At 49.6% G+C, this 18,509-nt stretch overlaps 3 protein-coding genes across 3 annotated transcripts; all 3 read left to right on the plus strand.

Annotated features, from left to right (window-relative positions):
• The first annotated feature begins 1,071 nt into the window (after positions 1-1,071).
• On the plus strand, positions 1,072-7,884 carry LOC120650846 (WD repeat-containing protein WDS homolog). The gene is made up of 4 exons (XM_039928133.1): positions 1,072-2,164; positions 3,647-3,748; positions 6,374-7,018; positions 7,423-7,884. Exons 1-4 carry the CDS (start codon positions 1,493-1,495, stop codon positions 7,594-7,596), a joined length of 1,593 nt encoding a protein of 530 aa, XP_039784067.1. The 5' UTR covers positions 1,072-1,492; the 3' UTR covers positions 7,597-7,884.
• A 647-nt stretch (positions 7,885-8,531) lies between these two features.
• Positions 8,532-11,107, plus strand: LOC120647844. Its single transcript, XM_039924671.1, has 4 exons — positions 8,532-8,707; positions 8,795-8,991; positions 9,523-10,130; positions 10,222-11,107. The coding sequence occupies exons 1-4, from the start codon at positions 8,532-8,534 to the stop codon at positions 10,558-10,560; spliced, it is 1,320 nt and encodes a 439-aa protein (XP_039780605.1). The 3' UTR covers positions 10,561-11,107.
• Positions 11,108-12,151: 1,044 nt separating this feature from the next.
• Positions 12,152-14,276, plus strand: LOC120647845 (E3 ubiquitin-protein ligase WAV3-like; the record flags this gene model as incomplete). The annotated part of the gene is made up of 1 exon (XM_039924672.1): positions 12,152-14,276. A coding segment is annotated over one exon (1,830 nt), but the record flags the coding sequence as incomplete, so codon positions are not given.
• Between the last annotated feature and the right edge of the window lie 4,233 nt (positions 14,277-18,509).

An 18,509-nucleotide genomic window follows, 5' to 3' on the forward strand; every position in this document is an offset into this window, starting at 1 on the left:
AACTAGGCTTGAGACCCACTTGAGAAGTCATTCCATAGTAGTAACCTGTTCTATACGAGCGGAGATCCCGTGAAGTAGAATGGTGAAACAAGCTAGTGGTTGACTGGTGGAAAGACCCCTTATGATAAGGTCCAGATCGTCTGAGATGCACGTTTCTCCTATGTTGTATGGCAGGATGGTTAATTTCTTAATGTGATCGGAGTGGCTTGTTTAAGCAGGGATGTTATCCTACATAACATCCTAGAAGGAACACACCTATATGAGTTCGATTGCTAGTTAAAGTGAAACAAGCTAGTGGTTGACTGACGGAGAGACCCCTCATGATAAGGTCCAGATTGTCTAAGATGCACGTTTCTCCTATGCTGTATGGCAGGATGGTTAATTTCTTAATGTGATGTGAGTGGCTTGTTTAAGAAGAGATGTTATCCTATAGAACATCATAGAAGGAACACAGTATATGAGATCGGGTAATCTCTAGAGACTCATGAAAGGTCTTAGAGTGTGACTCATATGCTTCAACTAGAGGAAATGCTTGTTGCAACCTAGTACCAGAAATGAACTTCGGTGAAACTCACTTCGCACAAAACTGTCAATTCAAGGCATAGTCCATTGTTCAATTGTGAATGAGTATAACCCCTGTTCTAGACGGATGTTCAACTTAACAGTCCCCGTCGAATGTCTGGTATATCAAAGAATAGTGTATTTGAGATTATTTGACACATGTCTTAGAATTTGGTGGGGATTGTTAGATTTAATATGGGCTTGGTCCATATTTTATTTAATTAAATCAAATAAATTCTAAAATTCATATTGAATATTGCACATTAAGAAACTTATGAGGCGTGGTCATGTTGGATCAGCAGACGGCGCGCTATCGCCTGACGTGTCGCAGACTGCATGCTCTGCTTCCTAACATTCCAGAGCCCCGATCCATACTGAATGTCCGAAGAGCAAAAAGATCCAATCCACCGGACCATATCTCTGATCTTTCTGAGCCGTTCAGATCTGGCCCCGCCACGAAACCGACGGCGATAATGCCTCCAACGCGAACTCGCGGTGTGGCCGCGAAGGACAACTTCTCCAGCCGATCGTTCCGCTTCCGTCCCCAAATCACACACCTGATTCCGCCCATAGTTTCAGGGGGAGGGGGGAAAAAGAAACAATAGCTCGACCCGAATAGTTTGGGGCTCCCTTCAGAATCAATCCACACTATCGCTTCCAAAATCTCGTTGATAACACCTCGCAATTTTTTTTTAAATTCCCTTCTGTCTCTTGTCTGGAGCTACTGTATCATATCCGATCCATCGTTCCAGCCCAAATCTTGCTCGCCTTCCCGCTCTTTTGATTTTGATCCCACTTTTACCCTCTCAAATCCGCTACCCCCACTCCAAAAATCTGATCTTTCCGCCTCCAAAGCCCAGATTTTTTTTTCTTGGGTTTGTGTCGTCAGCGGGGGCGCGAAACCTCTCAAGCTGGCGACCCCAGTGCGGCCATGGACCTGCCCGAGAGCTCTGTATCCCGCGCCGACGAGGGCCGGGCCCCTCGCCGTGTCGGCCCCGTCGACCGAGAGGAGCTGGTGCGCGTCATCGAGCAGTCCCTCTACTCGCTCGGGTACCGCCGGGCGGCGGCCGCGCTCGAGGCGGAGTCCGGTGTGCCGCTGTACCCGCCGGACCACGGCAGCCTGCTGCTCGACGTGATGGCCGGCCGGTGGGACGCGTGCGCGGAGACCGTCCGCGCGGTCGCCGGTGTTGGCGACGCCGACCGTGCGGTCGCGGAGTTCCTCTTGTGGAGGGCCCACTACCTCGAGCTGTTGGGGACTGGCGGCGATGCCGGCCTGCGGCGTGCGAGGGAGGTGCTCCGGCGCCGAATTGCGCCGCTCGGCGTTGACAGGAGGTGCGTGCACTGCCTGGCGTGCGCCATGGTCTCGTGCGATGGGGCTGTTGCTCCGGATGCCGTGGTTGGGTGGAGGATTGCGGTGTTCTTGGATTTAGTTGAGGTGCTGCCACCATGGTTCCATGTGCCGAGCGGGCGGTTGGAGCATTTGGTGGAGAGTGCAGTTACTAAGCAAGTAGCATCGTGTATATATCACAATTTGCCAGATGAGATAACTCTGTTTCAAGATCACAAGTGCCATGAACAGCATATCCCTTCCAAGTGTGCACAGGTGCGAGTTAAACAGATTGTTCGCTTGTTTATTTCAGTTTCCTGAGAAATGTCCGAGCTTATCAGATCAGTAAGAATGCAAAAATGAAACTGTCAAATTCATGTACTGAAATCATCAATTTACAGTTGGGAAATAACTCAAGTACAGCCATTTCTACCTGCAGCAACACCCTTTACAATTTCAGATGTGGTGCTTTTTTGACTAGGTTTAATAGGCAATTCAGTATGGCTATTAATCTCAGTGATTTAAATTTCTTCTTTATCATGTTTGCAATTTATGCTGACAAATATTTCTAAAAGTACCACATATTCTTTTCATCACCTAAAGAAGGGATTTGGATAATTTCAGAATCTTTACATTGATTTAAGAAAAATAAATTAGAACGGCACACTTCACACCTTTATTTCTAATTTCTTTTCAAGTTGCACTTCATCTTCCTGGAGGACACTTGCCCACTCCCAAAATCAAGGTTCTAAAAAACGCTAGACGCTAGGCGAACGCTTGACTATGGTTTAGAGTTTTTTGTGATTAAACGTAGATTGAACATGATTAAACGTGTGTTGTGATTAAACGACACTGTGATTAAACGCAACGCTTGGCCACCGTTCAGCGTTTAATCAAGATTAAACGACGTTTAAAAACGTTTTTTAGAACACTGCCCAAAATGAACCTTATTGTTGGTGGAGAAAAGAAAGATAATCCATAGAAGGAACTGTGGATCTTTATTGTGTGCGTGTGGACACACGAGCTTAACCACCACAAAATTTCAGTAGAGGTTATCTGTGAATTCCAACCATTGCTTTATGCTAAATGAAATCTGTTGTTGTCCAAGTTTAATATATTTCTGAACCAGCACCCACAAGGCACTGATTAATTCAGGGTATGTTTTGTGAACCTAAAGTGCCTATGTAAAAACTATCACAAAAACACACTTTTAAGCACCCATTTCAAAGAACTACACATACTTCTTCATATTGTTTCACAAAATCACACATCCGTATCATGAAATGGACCTGATAGGATAGACTTACTCATCTGAGTTTTTATATCCAAATGACTCCCACTTGCTGACGTGGATGTATTTGCCACGGGATAAAAGTGGACATTTCGGACTGCTTGCCTTGTCGGGTGGATATATTTCCCTGTTTCTCAAGGTGGACATAAAACAGGTGGGATAAAGCATGGGCTAGTACAATAAACATGATCACACTCTTATAGAAGTGCACTTTTATAAAATTTATGCACAATTAAGTACGATTCTTTGAACATGTGCTTAAAGGTGTTGTTTGTATAATTTTGAAGAAACAGTAGTTTTTCCTTCCTGAAATTTATTCATCCATCTTGAAAAAAGGGATGACTATTCAGGTAAACTTTTTATATGTTTTCAGGACTCGACATCACTAGAAATTTTCATGCTGGGGGTTTGGGCTCATGGGCTCTATTGCAAAGTTACATATTTCACATATCCATGCCTGTTTGCAGATATTATGTGGTCATAATAATGAAGTTTGGTTTGTAAGGTTCTCTAATAATGGAGACTACCTGGCATCATCGTCAAGTGATTGCACCGCCATAATTTGGAAGGTATGATTTGATGCACCCAAGTGTCATCCAAAAATAAATTATGCAGTTTATTGTTTGAGTAAATGATATCACAACTTACCTTGTTATCCTGGTGCTCCAGAAGTCAACTTGTTACTGATATGGCGAGGGCAGATTAGCTTTATTGATCGAGTTTTGAGGAAAACAAGGGCAGATTTAACCCTACTCGCCCTCCGTAGAGGCTCTGAGTTTAATGGGTTAATTTCTGCACACCAAATCTAAACAACTACTTGGCTTATATATACTGCCAAGCTAACCAATCTGCACTAACAACCAGCTCATGGATAACCACAAGCCCAACTATTGCTAATCTCCTGCAACTAACTGAAGCTCTTCCCTAAGCTTCTGGCGCCTGCTCTGATTTGTTGTTGCGCTTCCTGCACTGGTATGTGCGGCCCACAAAGGAGTCCACAACATTACTGACTATGCATGATGTTATCTTATTCCTTATTTCTAGACCACACCATTCAGACTCATGCCTGAGTGAACATAGCATGACCTTTGTGCTCCTGGCTAAGTTTGACATCATGGAATAATAACCACAGTGAATGCTTTGTTTAATAATCGAACTATGAAACTAACGTTGAACTGTTGGGTATTGCCTGATGCTAGCAGTAGGTAGCTCAGTCCAAATTGCCCAGTGTAGCAGATATACTGAGAGCCTTAAGAGCTTACATGATATGATGATAGTGTCTTTTTTGACTCTTAGACGTTCCTATTATTCATTGTGTCGCACCTGCCACCTCTTACCCATAGGAAGCTTATCTCTGGGCTCACGTTTGATGCCACCTTATATTTGTGCACTGAATAGCTTAAATTTTCTGACTGGCTTTTCACTATGCAGGCTGGTTGTTCATATTTTAAGGGTTAATCCATCGTAACTTTACTACTCTAAACAGCTGAAAAAACATTTGATCAATTGTGAGTTTGTGGCCTTTTTTCTATAGCTGTTTTCATGTTGATAAGTTCTCTATCTATCTGTCTTTCAGTTAAATTAAATGTGTCAATAACTAGTATTAATACTGACTTTAATTGATTAAATATACAATGTAGTAGAAGAAAATGCCATCTGGACAACTTTAAGACATTTTCATGCCAAAAATACTGCTTAGGTGCCGAAAGTTGCAGATGAGAAAATAAGTAGGAAAATGATTCACCTTTTCTCTAATATGTGGTTTGGCTTCTGGCAACCAGCTAACCACCTTTCATTTTCGCCTTGCAATGCATGTTAGTTCGGAAATTGTGCAAATTAATTGGTGTTGATATTTCAAAGTTGAATGACATACGGTATGCATCAGCAGATTCGCTGGCATTAGTTAAGTTGTTTTTAATAAAAAGAAAGCATTGGTAAACTTCACATAGTAGCTATTTTCCTAATTTTGGATAGTTCTCATAGAGGAATTCACAACGGCTGAAAACTTTTTTAGAATAAGTGAAGTGTTTTTTCTGTAGTGGTCTACGTGGGGAAGAGAATAGAGGTCAAATGGAATGGAGAAGTGAGATATTTCTTTCTCTAGATTTGGATCACGTTGTTATTTCCACTTTTATAACCTTACTGAAAACACTTTTTCATTTACATGTTCAAATTTAATTCCCTGGAGATAATGTACATCTTTATATTTATGTTCTAAACATATTACTCCCTCAGTTAAGAAAAGAGATGATGGTCTTTAATGTGACTTTTCTAACTTTGATCGTCGTCTGCAAACTATCTGAATTGAACATGTGAAATGATAGTCACATTTTTCATGAAAGTAATTTCATAATATAGAATTTACAATTTCTTTCTTATATAATACTATATGATGGTTAAAGTCAAATAATGGAGACCATGTCACTGTCCAAACAATATATTAGAGTAGTTTTCTGTTTCACCCTTAAACTGCGTTACTACGTTCTTAATGACCTTTCTACTGAAATCTAGTATCATGTTCCCATAATTCATAATATCATCATTCACAATGTACCTCTCTTCAGACACCAATTTTGATGCGATGATAAACAGATGGGACTAAATTGAAGTGAGTAATGATAGTATGATACAAAACATAAACTTGGGAAGGAAGACCACGCTTCTCATGTCATTGTTGGTCTGTTTCTGGATTGCTCATATGCTTCATCTTAACTGGCTTTTTCATGATAGTTGGGAATAGTATGGTTGAAGAAGTCTCAAATTTCAAGTCTGATTGCAGAGTCAACTAGTCAAGTCCATTTACAAATTATCAAAGTTGATCAGTTGTGGCGATGAATACAGGGGACACATGTTTCTAGAAGTCCAGCAGTATGCTAATGTTCCCTCATTTTTTAGATTATTGCTGACCCTTCGTACTCTATCTAATCTAGAGGAAAAATGGAGATGAAGGCATGTAAATTTTAAATATTCTTTTGTCAAGGAAAAGATTGACTAGGTATGAGGCTTATGAGAGCACAAAACATTTTGGATGGATTTCTATGGATAAATATCCATTCTTCAAGCACATATTTCATCCACAGCAGTTTTTGCCTTGCTTACAGGCAATACATATTTGATCCATTTGTAAAATCTGTTTATGATAATTTGTTTTTCATGTATTACAATTTCCAATTCTTGTCATTATATGATTTTAGGTGGAAAAGGATGATACATTGACCAAGAAGCACTGCCTACAAGGTCACCAGAAACCAATTTCCTTTGTTGCCTGGAGCCCAAATGATCGAATGCTGCTCACTTGTGGTACTGGTGAATCTTTGAAACTGTGGAATGTCGATACTGGTGAATGCAATCTTAAATTTGGAGGTTCAGTGGACTACATCATCAGTTCATGTGCATGGTTTCCTAATTCAGAGAAAATAGTATGTGCCAGCTCTGGGCCTGGAAGTTCACCAAATAGGATCTTCACTTGTGACCTAGAAGGTCGAGAGCTGGAAGTATGGGCTGGAGATAGAATACCTAAAGTCAGTGACCTTGCTGTGACGCCTGATGGCCAGCACCTAATCTTTGTATCTTGTAACGATATCTGGATTCGAGAACTTCCAAAGGGGCGGGAATGGAGATTTCGTGAGAAGCAGGCAATTTCATCCCTTTCTCTTTCAGGTGATGGACAGTCGCTCATTGTCAACCTTAACAGCCAGGAAATTCATTTGTGGAAAATTAATGAAAAAACTACTATGCCTGAAAAGTTCAAGGGGCACAAGCAAGAGAAGTTTGTGATTAGGTCTTGCTTTGGGGGTTCAAATTCCTTGTTCATTGCTAGTGGCAGTGAGGATTCACAGGTATAGTTTTCTGCTGGACTTCGGTCCTGCTTTTGATAAAATATTTAACCAACTCCAGCTTCTGTTTTAATTGATGACTTAACGTAGCACTATGCTTCCAGGGCTAATGTGCATGATGCTAACAATGGTATGTAGGTTGGCTAATGATATATATAAGTTCTTCAATATAACAAAATGCCTTGACATGAAATACATCCAAAGTTCTACTAGACTAATCACATGGTTTGGGTTTGTAGTTGCTACAGAAGCATTGTGGTTTCCATTTTCAGAAAGCTAGGTTTTATATATTAGTTGTATAAAAAATACAAAATTAACTGATTGGTAGTAAATTCTTTTCTAGGTGGATTGTATGCCTATGAATCAGTTGCTCTGTTTACCATTTGCTAACTTGAAACAATGGGCAGGTCTACATTTGGAAAAGGCACCTGGAAACGCCGATAAAGGTCTTGCATGGCCACACGATGATTGTGAATTGTGTAAGCTGGAATCCTGCTAGGCCCCATATGCTGGCTTCTGCTAGTGATGACCGCACAGTTCGAATATGGCTAGCATGCAAGACGGGAAGCACATGTAGTTGAAGTGTGAAATTTTGTATGTTCGTGTAAATAGTTGTACATTTAGACTGATTGCACAAATCTGTCCGGGATTACTTTTTTTTCCCTTGCTAAAGAGCTCGTAGCTGCGTTGAGAGTTCAGAAATAAAACATCCAAAGCCAGAAGTAGCTGTGTTCCATGTGTTTGCCTGGCTACCCGGTGAGTTTTGATACTTTTGTACAGGACACAGATGCATCAGAACTTTGTAGTACATTTTATTGGACTATACTGTTTAAAAGTGCTGAGATATGCCTTCAGTCGGTGTGGATTCAGTGTTCTTGTGCCTGCTCAGTCTTTAAAGTTATGTTTTTGCTGTGTCCATGTGCGCAGATCAAGTTTTTTGTTTGTTTGTTTGTTGTTGTTGTCGTTGTCGGCGGCGGCGGCATCTTGAGTACAACTTCCTGAAGCCTTCAGGTGACTTTTTCTGAAGCCTTTTTTTTTATAACAACTTCCAAAATATATTTATACATCAGGTACAACAAACAGAGATGGGATCAAAAGGATCCCAATTTACACTCCTAAGAGAAACAGATAGATTACACATGGATTGATGTATAGCTACTTACTGTACTAAAAGTCTTGTACTCTTGTAGACCCTTATACATCAAGCCGTATTGACTATATATATAAAACAAAGGTCACCCCAATTAGGGTGTGCGGTTTTTTTCAATCTCTCCACCTCTCTACGTGGTATCAAGAATCTCTTCACCTCTCTACATGATATCAAGAGTCCGGGGCTTACTTTCCTGGCTCTCACCCCTTTCGCTGCCCTGGCCTCCATGCGTCGCCATCCGGCCCGCACGTCCACTGCTCCACCCAGCCGTGCCACCCCTGTTCTCGGTGCCGATCGATTGATCTTGCATCATGTCGACGGACTCCACCTCCTCGGCTTCCCGCCCTTACCTCCAGCTTCGGCACGATGCTTGGCGCCTCCGACTCCGTCATCCCGGTCTTCATCAACTCGTACGCCTCTGTCAACGTCAAGACTCATGTCCCCATCGAGCTTGACCTCCGGCTGCCCAACTACAACGAGCTTGACCTCTGGCTGCCCAACTACAAGAAGTGGATCACCTTCTTCACCGCCATGTGCGGCAAGTTCGGCCTTCTAGGTCATATCGACGGCACCATCGTGGCCCATCCGACAGACCCTACCTAGATTCAGCCTGATGCTTGTGTGCGCAGCTGGATGTACAGCTCCATCTCCGATGGCATTCTTGACCTCGCCATGGTGCCAGATCAGACCGTCCACGCCCTCTGCATGGCCATCCGTGATCTGTTCCAGGCGAACCAAGAGTTGCATGCCGTCATCCTGCCAGATCAGACCGCCCACGCCCTCTGCACGACCATCCGTGATCTGTTCCAGGCGAACCAGGAGTTGTGTGCCGTCATCCTGAATTAGGAGTTCTCCTCCTCGACTCAGGGTGACCTCCCCGTCAAGGCCTACGCTTCGCAGATGAAGCAGACTGCCGACGCCCTACGCAACGTCAGCCACCCGTCGATGATCGTCAGCTGGTGCTCAACCTGCTGAACGGCCTCAGCCCGCGAGATTTGGCACTATTAGCACAAGAAAAAACTATTGAAGTCTAGGAGTTCCCAAATTTGGCCTTGCTTCGCCGGGAGCCACCACATTATCCTTTCTATCATTTTTCACCGCCTGAAGATGCACGCCTTCATGGATGAAAATCAGTGATGAAGGGTAGTTTTCTCAGGAACAGGGAGAAAGTTGGAAGTCAATCTGCTACCTACACGTCTCCAAGGCAATCCTGTAAAAGTACTAGCCGAGAAATGAGGCCTTGTTTAGTTCTCAAAAAAATTCCAATGCTACAGTAACTTCAAACATTTGACCACTAATTATTTAATTAGGAGTATTAAATGTGGATAACTGACAAAACTCATTCCACAAACCCCAGTGATATTGCCCAATGATGTCTTTGCGGGTGACCGCAAGTTTGGAGAGACACGGTCGATTTTTATCAATACGCTGGACCCCACACCCACGTGTTGCCGACCACATCTCCCTCCATTCCCTTTCCCCTTATCTCTTTGCACCTTTTCTCCTTCCCGGATCCAGCACACCTCCTCCAGTGTACCTACTTTCTCCACTCCAGATCCGGCGCACCTCCGAGCGAGTGGCGCGGCGGCGGCGACGAGCAGCGAGGCGGTGAGCGGCACAGGGACCTCCGAACCGCAGGCGCGCGGGGACGTCGAGCAGCTGCTCTGCCTGGGCCGCCCCGACCGCGCGCTGGCGCGTGCCGAGCACGCCGTCCGGGAGCAGGACGCGCTCGCCGAGCTCGAGGCCTACTGCGGCCTCATCGCCGAGCAGGCGGCGCTCGTCGACGCGTGCAGGGAGTGCCCCAAGGAGCTGCGGGAGGCGGTGGCGGGACTCGTGTACGCCGCCGCGAGGTGTGGGGACCTGCCGGAGCTGCAGGAGGTCAGGACCATCCTCGCCGCCAAGTTCGGCAGGGAGTTCGTCTCCGCCGCCTCCGAGCTCCGCAGCGGCTGCGGGGTCAACCCCAAGGTGAGCACCTCCCCGACGAAGCTCTGACTCGATCAGCACTCGAAATTAAACGCCTCTGCGACGAATTCTAACGAAAACCCGACCCATTCAGATCGTGCAGAAGCTGTCGACCAAGCAGCCGAGCCTCGAGAGCCGCCAGATGCAGCTCCAGGAGATTGCTGCGGAGAAAGGGATCACCGTGCGCGTCTACGAGCCTCCCTGCGAGGGGTCCGGGCGTTCCAACCATGACCACAGGAAGACGAAGCAGGACGAGGAGAGGATCAGGACGCCACCAGTTGATGACCTGGACGAGGAGGCGCGGCGCGGCGGGGCCGGCACCAAGGCGACGCGGCGGATGGGGGGCGGCGGCGGGGAACGGAGGGGCCGGTATTTTTTTCTCTCTTTTTTTTATTTGTTTGATAAAAAAATTAACAAAATTTTTTTTATCTGAGTTTTTTTATTTTGGATGTAAAAGTTTTTTTCTCTTCAAATTATTTTCAATTGATTTTGTAAATCTTTCTCTTTCAATTTTTTTCTCTCTCCAAAATTCCGCCCTCCAAAAATTTTTTCTTTGTTTTTTTCTGACTTTTCGCCCTTCAAAATTTTTCTTTGATTTTTTTTTGATTTTTTTATCAGAAAATGACAAAAATTTACCTAAAAAAGAAAAAAACAGAACGGTCGGCAGATCGACCGTAGGGAGCCCCTCCCTACGGTCAACCGTAAACTAGCGAGACCCGTGATATTGCAAGACAAATCTTTTACGCCTAATTGGACCATAATTAGATAATATTGTGCTAAAGTAAACAACCACTAATGATGGATTAATTAGACTTAATAGATTCATCTCGTGATTTTTCGTCCATCCATATAATTAGTTTTATAATTAGATTATGTTTAGTCCTTCTAATCTTTGTTTGAAAATTGCTATAGTGAATTTTGTCCAAAAATTTTCATGATCTAGACTGTTTCTTAGGAATGAAATTCATGCCTTTCAAACATGGGAAATTGGTCTCTGGCACATCCTCAAATGGTGATTTTGTGCATAGCACACTGTGATTTGGTGTTTTTGTCTCCAACACACCACAGTACATAAAAGGATTTCTTTGCCCTTGCAAAAACCGAACCCACCTGTCAGCTCTCTCCATCTCCTCCTTCCTCCTTCCCCTCTGAACAAGGAACTTCCATGGCCGACGTTGAGGGGACTTTGTCGTCGGCGCAACGCGCAGCGAGGCAGGCGAGGTGAGCACGGTGCTCGACGAGGCAGGCCCCTGACGGCCTCCAGCGAGCCCCTCCTCTGCTCCCTCTCCCCGTGAGGCACGCTGGGGCAGCGGGTGGATGGACGGCGCCCCCCTCCATCCTCTCCATCGCCGGTGGTGGACGGCCTCTCGGGGCGTCGGTAGAGCTCGGCGCCTCTCCGGTGGCGGCGGAGCAGCCGAGGCAGAGCTCGGCGCCTCTCTGCCTCGGCTGCTCCGCCGCGCTCGGAGCAGGGGCAGCCCGGTGGCGCCGGCAGCAGCAGCTTCGCCCCGCAGTGTGCTGTGCACAAAATCAAAGAATGGAATGTGTTGTGCACAAAATCGCCATTTGGGGATGTTCCAGGAACCAAATTTCCCTTCAAACATGCTCTCAGGTAAGTCGCGGGCACCCAAGCACGAATGGATGGTTGTGGGTTGGTTGTCCAGTCATTGACCGTCCATCGATTCTAGAAAAGATTAACAGGGGGGCTTAGTCAACAAGAGCAGGATTAAAGAAATTGTGGCGACTAGTTGCAAACCCAACCTGCAGGCTGCACTGCAGCTGCCGGGTTCAACGCGGAGCGTGCGTGGACGCGGCACCCACACGGAGAACACATCGTCTGATCACTGTCGTCGTGTTGCTGTCAGCTTCGTCACAACTCAGAAATCCGCAACAGAATTTCTGTTTTTGATTACTTTTCTTCTGTGGAAAAAAACAAGGAGAGGGCGAAGCCCGGAAATGGAGAGCAGCTCGTGCCATGGCGGCACGCGCCGGAACCACGGCCGCAGCGGCGGCGGCAGCGGGGGTAGCACCAGCAGACCGTCTTCACTGCGGAGTGCTCCCACCAGTTCCATTCCCGCGGCTTCTCCGACTCAGGGAGCGCCCCGAACGCCCGGTGGCGCGAGCTGCCGTCCCTCCGCACCACGAACCCCTCGCCGCGCCAGCCGCCACCACCGCTGCCCGTCGCGCTGGCCGCGCCGGCGTCCCAGCCGTTCTTCCGGCCCATGGAGCCGCGGGTGTTCGACGACGACGACCCGGTGGACAGGACGCCGCGGCCGATGCGTGAGGACCCGCACCGCGGCGCAAGCGCGGCGGAGGCATCCGGCGGAGGAGCGGTGGGGCTCGCCACGCACGGCGAGTACTCGGCCCTCGCGAGGGACGCGTCCGCCGACGACTTCGCAGTGCTGGTGCACGCCAGGGCACCCGGGATCGCCGGGGCTGCGGCGCCGCGCGCGCCGCTGGACCTGGTGACCGTGCTCGACGTGAGCGGCAGCATGGTGGGCACCAAACTCGCGCTGCTGAAGCAGGCCATGGGGTTCGTCATCGACAACCTCGGGCCCCGGGATCGCCTCTGCGTCGTGTCCTTCTCCTCCGGCGCGTGCCGCCTCATGCGGCTCGCGCGCATGTCGGACGCCGGGAAGGCCCTGGCCAGGCGCGCCCTGGAGTCCCTCAAGGCTGGCGGCGGCACCAACATCGGGGAGGCGCTTCGCCGGGCGGCCAAGGTGATCGACGAGCGCATGCACCGGAACGCCGTCGCCAGCGTCGTGCTCCTCTCGGACGGGCAGGACACGTACACCGTGCCGAGGCGCGGCGGCTACGGTGGCCGCGACTCCAACTACGACGCGCTCGTGCCGCCTTCCTTGGCGTTCGGCGGTGATGGGAGGCGGTTGGCCCCCGTCCACACGTTCGGCTTCGGCACGGACCACGACGCGTCGGCGATGCACACCATCGCCGAGGCCACGGGCGGGACCTTCTCCTTCGTCGAGGACGAGGCAGCCATCCAGGACGCGTTCGCGCAGTGCATCGGCGGGCTCCTCTCCGTCGCCGTGCAGGAGCTGCGCGTGGACATCGCGTGCGTGCACCCGGGCGTGCGCGTCCGCGCGATCAAGTCCGGCAGCTACCCGAGCCGCGTCGACGCCGACGGCCGCGCCGCGTCCGTCGACGTTGGCGAGCTCTACGCGGACGAGGAGAGGCGCCTCCTGCTGTCCCTGCACGTGCCGAGGGCCCGCGCCGTGGACGACGCCACGCGCCTGGTCAGGGTGGCCTGCGCTTACCGCGACACGGCCACCGGACGGGGCAAGAGCGTCGCCGGCGAGGACGCGGTGGTGCTGAGGCCCTGGGGTGCCGTGACCGCGGGGCGCTCCGTCGAGGTCGAGCGCGAGCGCGTCCGGGCGGAGGCGGCGGACGGCATCGCGGCGGCGCGGGCGGCGGCGGAGCGTGGCGCGCACGCGGAGGCGGTGGAGATCCTCCGGAGCCGGCAGCGCTCCGTGGCGCGGTTCGCCGCGGCGCGCGCGGGGAACTCCACGTGCCTGGCGCTGTCGCGCGAGCTGCGGGAGATGCGCGCGCGCGTGGCCGACCGGCAGCGGTACGAGCTGTCCGGGCGCGCGTACGTGCTCGCCGGGCTGAGCTCGCACGCGCAGCAGCGCGCCACGTCGCGGCAGATGGTGTCCGGCGGCGGGGCGGAGGCGCTGGGCGGCGCTTGGGCAGCGGCGGAGCGCAGCGAGGCCTTGGCTACGGCGGGAGCCACGACGTCGTACATGACGCCGGCGATGTTGGACATGCTGGACCGGTCGCGGAGGTCGCGGGAGCTGCTGCATCGCCGCCAACAACCGACGCAAGAACGTAGAAGAACATTTTGAGCGCACGGAGCAAGCAGAGCTTTTGTGAATGTGATGTGATGCCTTCTGATTGTTAATTCCGACGAAAAGAGAATCCATTGCAATAGAAGTTTAACAGAGCAGCAGAAGGTACATAAATAGTCTTTCAGAAAAAAAATGGTACATAAATAGTCATGGTGTAAAAATAGATGTATGCCACTATTAGCGAACAAGAGAGGCAGCGGCGGAGCTAGAATTTTTGTATGGATATGCTAAATCAAAAGATTCATATGCAAATTGATAAAATTTATTTAACAATTTGGTAAAATTTTATAAATTACCCAACAGTTCGGTACACAACTAGTAAATAGCATAATAAGTCTTAAATTACAGTTCAAATATTTTAAAACATCACACTAAAAGTTTGGAATATAAACTACATAAGCTTAAATAACAAATAGGATTACAACACTTATTTCAGACCTACGCTACGCTTTTCCAATGGCCATGAGAGTTTTGACTACATCATCTTCATCCACCATGCAATATGTCGGGTACTATAGTTAGGGGCATGGGACTAAAACGCCCCCAAACACGCAAGAGCAATCAGGCACTCGGACCGAATTTTCCCCTGGAGCAGCGCCATCACCTATACTTGGATGCCCAAATCCTCTCCAGGTGTAAAAGGCCCAAAACACATGCTCTCCCCACGGCCCAACAGTATGGTACGGCTCTTCCGAGGTCTCACCAACCGTAGAGCGGACTCCGCCTCGTTCGAGACCCCCCTCGGCAGACTGGAGCAGTGGCCCAACCACTCGATGGGACGGACACATTTATTGACCAAACACTCTGCGGCCGGGAGTAGGAGTCAGACGGCGTTAGCAGCACGTCGCACAGCAGACATGACTGGGGCACCATCCGCCTGCTCTGATCACTGTGTCGCTATTTCCGGCGCGGTGTGGATCTGCGGTACACTGTGCGGACGTGTCTGACACTGCCCCACCACTGTGCCGCCTACTCCTTGTACTTTCTCCTCTGCAGGACCCTCGGCAGGCATGGGCAGCCACCCTCGAACGCGGTACGGACCTTGACTGGGATGAAGCAGCCCTCGGACAGCACCCTCGACGCCCCGCATCGTCAACACAGAGCACCGCGCACCTCTATAGCAATCGCCACGCCGCCGACTGGCGCCACAGGGCAAGGACGCGCCCCGGGCATGGTCAGAAGGCTCCCAAGGACGACGACCACACCCGGCGCCACGCCTCACAGTGCTCGGCAACAGGGACCTTCGACTGTTCTCCCTCGATTCGGGGAGAAGAGGACGAATCTAGAGATCTCCCACGCATGTAACCCTTCGCTCCTTTAGTCTATAAAAGGAGGGACGGGAGTACACTCGACGGACTCTCTCTCACACACAGACACTTTCGCACTCACTTCTCCTCATATTGGCACTTGCCTCAATCAATTCTAGCACGTCTAGAGACTTGGGAGCTTGCCTCCCTCTCGCTCAAGCTTGTATCCCCTACTACAAGCACCCCCGGTGCAAGATAATACAATGCTTCTCCCTCTGCTGGACAAACGGTCTCTTCGGTCGGAACCAGGATAAATCCGGTGTCACTGTGTTCCTTCTTGCATCAACCATCTAGGGACTAGGGTACGCAGCATCATTACTAGTTGGTGCTAGACCGTGAGGTCCGGACACCGATAGTTGGCGCGCCAGGTAGGGGCGCTGCGTGACAATCATCCTCCATTCCCGTCTGATCTCTAGATGGCGGGAAGGTCAAACCCGCTCCCGGCAGGCACGGTGATGTGGTTCGGGAGTCTCGAGTTTAGGGCAACCGGCAATGGTTACCTCCTAGAGCTTCTCCCGCCCAGAACCAACCCCGACGCTCCAGCGCCGCAGCCCCAACGCCGGAGGCACTCGGGCCAGCGCGTGCGACAAGCGCGCATGGAACGGTGCAGGGTGGCTCGCCTTAGCTCCCCCACATGGGTCGAAGCTAGCATGCCGCAACCTGGCGCCACGACGGACAACGCCATCTCTTCATCACCAAAGGCAACAGCGACGCTGACGGAGGGGAACGCATCTAGGCCGCCGCTCTACCCTTACGGGATGCGAGCTTCTGTCGCGACCTACACGTCATCCGTCAGCACCAACATGAGCGCGTATGAGGACTTCCTCAGGCATCATTTGCTCTCGGTTCGCAACCTCATCGCGTCAACACCCGACAGCTCGTACCCCGACTCCGCTGGCGAGGAATTCGCTCCCATGAACGATCGTGTGAACCCGGAGTGGGATTACTCCGAGATCCATGATCTCAGGGCCTTCTTGTCATTTCAGGCTGCGGCAGACTACTGTCTCACCTGTTTCGATGACTCCAGCGAGGGGGATTATGACCCGACACGGGAATGCTTCGTCGCCGTGCTTGGAGGACCGATGACGATGACGATGACGGTGACTTTGTGCATCGAGGACGCCGACGACGAGGCCAGCTCCACCGCGGCCCCACACGCAAAGGTCTCCCCCAGAACCTAGGATTGCGAGGGTCGCGGCCGCTACTGAGGAGGGGCGTTACGAGGCGCACGTGGAGGGGCGCATCTCTCCCTCGGCTAGAGCGGCTCCTCTCCGGCGACGCGGTTCTTCCTCGAGGCAGGAGACCTTGGGACCGGCGGACCTCCCATCCGGTGCGGACTGAGCAGATCGGACCCAGCAGCATGCGCGTCGATGGCTCTGCGCCATGGAGGTCGCGGCAGCATGAGTCCAAAGCGGCGGCGGCGGCAGCGTGTCGTCCCCGGCAGCGCGCGAAGCTCCAGGCGGATCCGGTTCGGCGTGGGCTCCTTCATCTCGGCGAGCGGCGGCTCGGTCTTTCTCTTGGCTCTGTGTGGACCCGGAGCCCGTGCGGCTCGGCACTGCTCCCGTGCGGGACCCTTCTCCTCCTGCGGCGCACGTACCCAGGGAGGGCGGGGACTCCTGCATGCGGACCCAAGGGAGGGTGGCGGCGAGCTCCTCCCGCGAGTAGGGCAGACGCCCGAGCAGCTCCTCCTTTCCTAGCAGCGCCCACGGCCCGCCGCCTGACCCTCCCGCGCGCTGCCGCTGGATCTCCTGGTGGAATGTGAGAGGGTAGAGAGAGAAGAACAGAGAGAGGGGGAGGCAAAATGAAACACGGGAGGAGGGAGGACCCGAGGAAGAGCGGTGGAAAATAAAAGCAACGCGCTGGTTGGTTCTACACGGTGTGAAAGGAGGTGGCCGTTTCGTTGAACCAAATTAGGGCCGATCGTAAATAAGTCATTACCTTTTATTTATGGTAGCATATATGAATAAAAAAAGGTTTAGAAACAATTTTAGAAACATTGATGATAGGTCGGTTACGCGCACGTCCAGGAAACTCGCGCTGCACGTCTACTTTTGGGCCCATCTGGAGTATAAGCGCACCGTTCGGCCCTGCCGTCTGCCCATATTGTATTCTCACGACGACGACGCAAGCAACCAAAACCCTAGCGCCGCTTAATCTGCGCCGCAATCGATCTCGTGGCCACTTCCATGGCGAGCGCGAGCGCCGACCCGTGCGCCATCTGGTCAAGTAAGCTTTTTTTTTAGATTACACAACAACACACGCACACGCACACTCACACCTATCGACACATGTACGCAAACTCTATCCCTATGAGCATCTTTGACTGAGCTGGCTAATCCTCGAGATTGAAAAAGTCACCACAAGGCATCGCTATCGACAGGAAACGTCACCTAACATTAAAAGCATAATGCCATTAAAATCCTAGCATATTTGCTCCTACGGAAGTTCTTGTAACCACTGGGCTACAGAACCTTTCGCGTCTGATCAAGTAAGCTTGGAGCACTAGTTTTCTTCACTAGCTTGAGAAACCTCAACTCTCTCTATATATCCCCCACTAGCAGAAAGCTTGAAGTTCTGGATTTAATACTCCCTCTATCCACAAAAGAATGCAGTTCTCGCTTCAAGAAGTCAAACAATTTCAAATTTGATCAAATTTATACAAAAATATTTATATTATAAACAAGTTTTGTTAGATTAGTCATGTAATATATTTTCATACCAAATCAATATAAATGTTAGTATTTTTTTATAAATTTGATCAAATTTGAAACTGTTTCACTTCTCGAGAAGCGAGAGTTTCATTCTTTTGTGGACAGAGGAAGTATATATTATGAAGCACAAAAAGGAATTGAATAACTTGTTCAAAAGAAATAATTAATTGTGCCTAAAATTCACGTTATGGTGAAATTAATAATACAAATTTGTTATAGGGCATGTAGTACGTTCTGAACCAACCGTATCTGTTGCGTATTATACTATATATACCCGGGAAATAGGAAGCGGAAAATTTGTCCGGATCCGGTTTTAATTTCCAGATATTACTAGAAAATCAAAGGTATACGAATATATATACAGATCCTGTAGGCAAAGGCGGTTTGTTTATTTGGAATAAAAAATTCTATACGAATAAAATTTCCTTTTATCGTCTGACATTTCCGTGCCGACTACGCATGCACACACGTCCAGGCGGTTCTATATATGCGCGCAGTTGGAGTCCA

This window comes from Panicum virgatum, chromosome 9K (genome assembly GCF_016808335.1).
Source record: "Panicum virgatum strain AP13 chromosome 9K, P.virgatum_v5, whole genome shotgun sequence".
NCBI lineage: Eukaryota > Viridiplantae > Streptophyta > Magnoliopsida > Poales > Poaceae > Panicum > Panicum virgatum.

Excerpts from the sequence above, each read along its gene's own strand:
- LOC120650846 (XM_039928133.1), top strand. The coding sequence starts at position 1,493 with ATGGACCTGCCCGAGAGCTCTGTATCCCGCGCCGACGAGGGCCGGGCC. Across the intron at positions 2,165-3,646 it reads TCCCTTCCAAGTGTGCACAG|ATATTATGTGGTCATAATAA; the intron begins GTGCGAGTTAAA and ends GCCTGTTTGCAG. Across the intron at positions 7,019-7,422 it reads GTGGCAGTGAGGATTCACAG|GTCTACATTTGGAAAAGGCA; the intron begins GTATAGTTTTCT and ends AACAATGGGCAG.
- LOC120647844 (XM_039924671.1), top strand. The coding sequence starts at position 8,532 with ATGCTTGGCGCCTCCGACTCCGTCATCCCGGTCTTCATCAACTCGTAC. Across the intron at positions 8,708-8,794 it reads TTCACCGCCATGTGCGGCAA|CTGGATGTACAGCTCCATCT; the intron begins GTTCGGCCTTCT and ends TTGTGTGCGCAG. Across the intron at positions 10,131-10,221 it reads GCTGCGGGGTCAACCCCAAG|ATCGTGCAGAAGCTGTCGAC; the intron begins GTGAGCACCTCC and ends CGACCCATTCAG.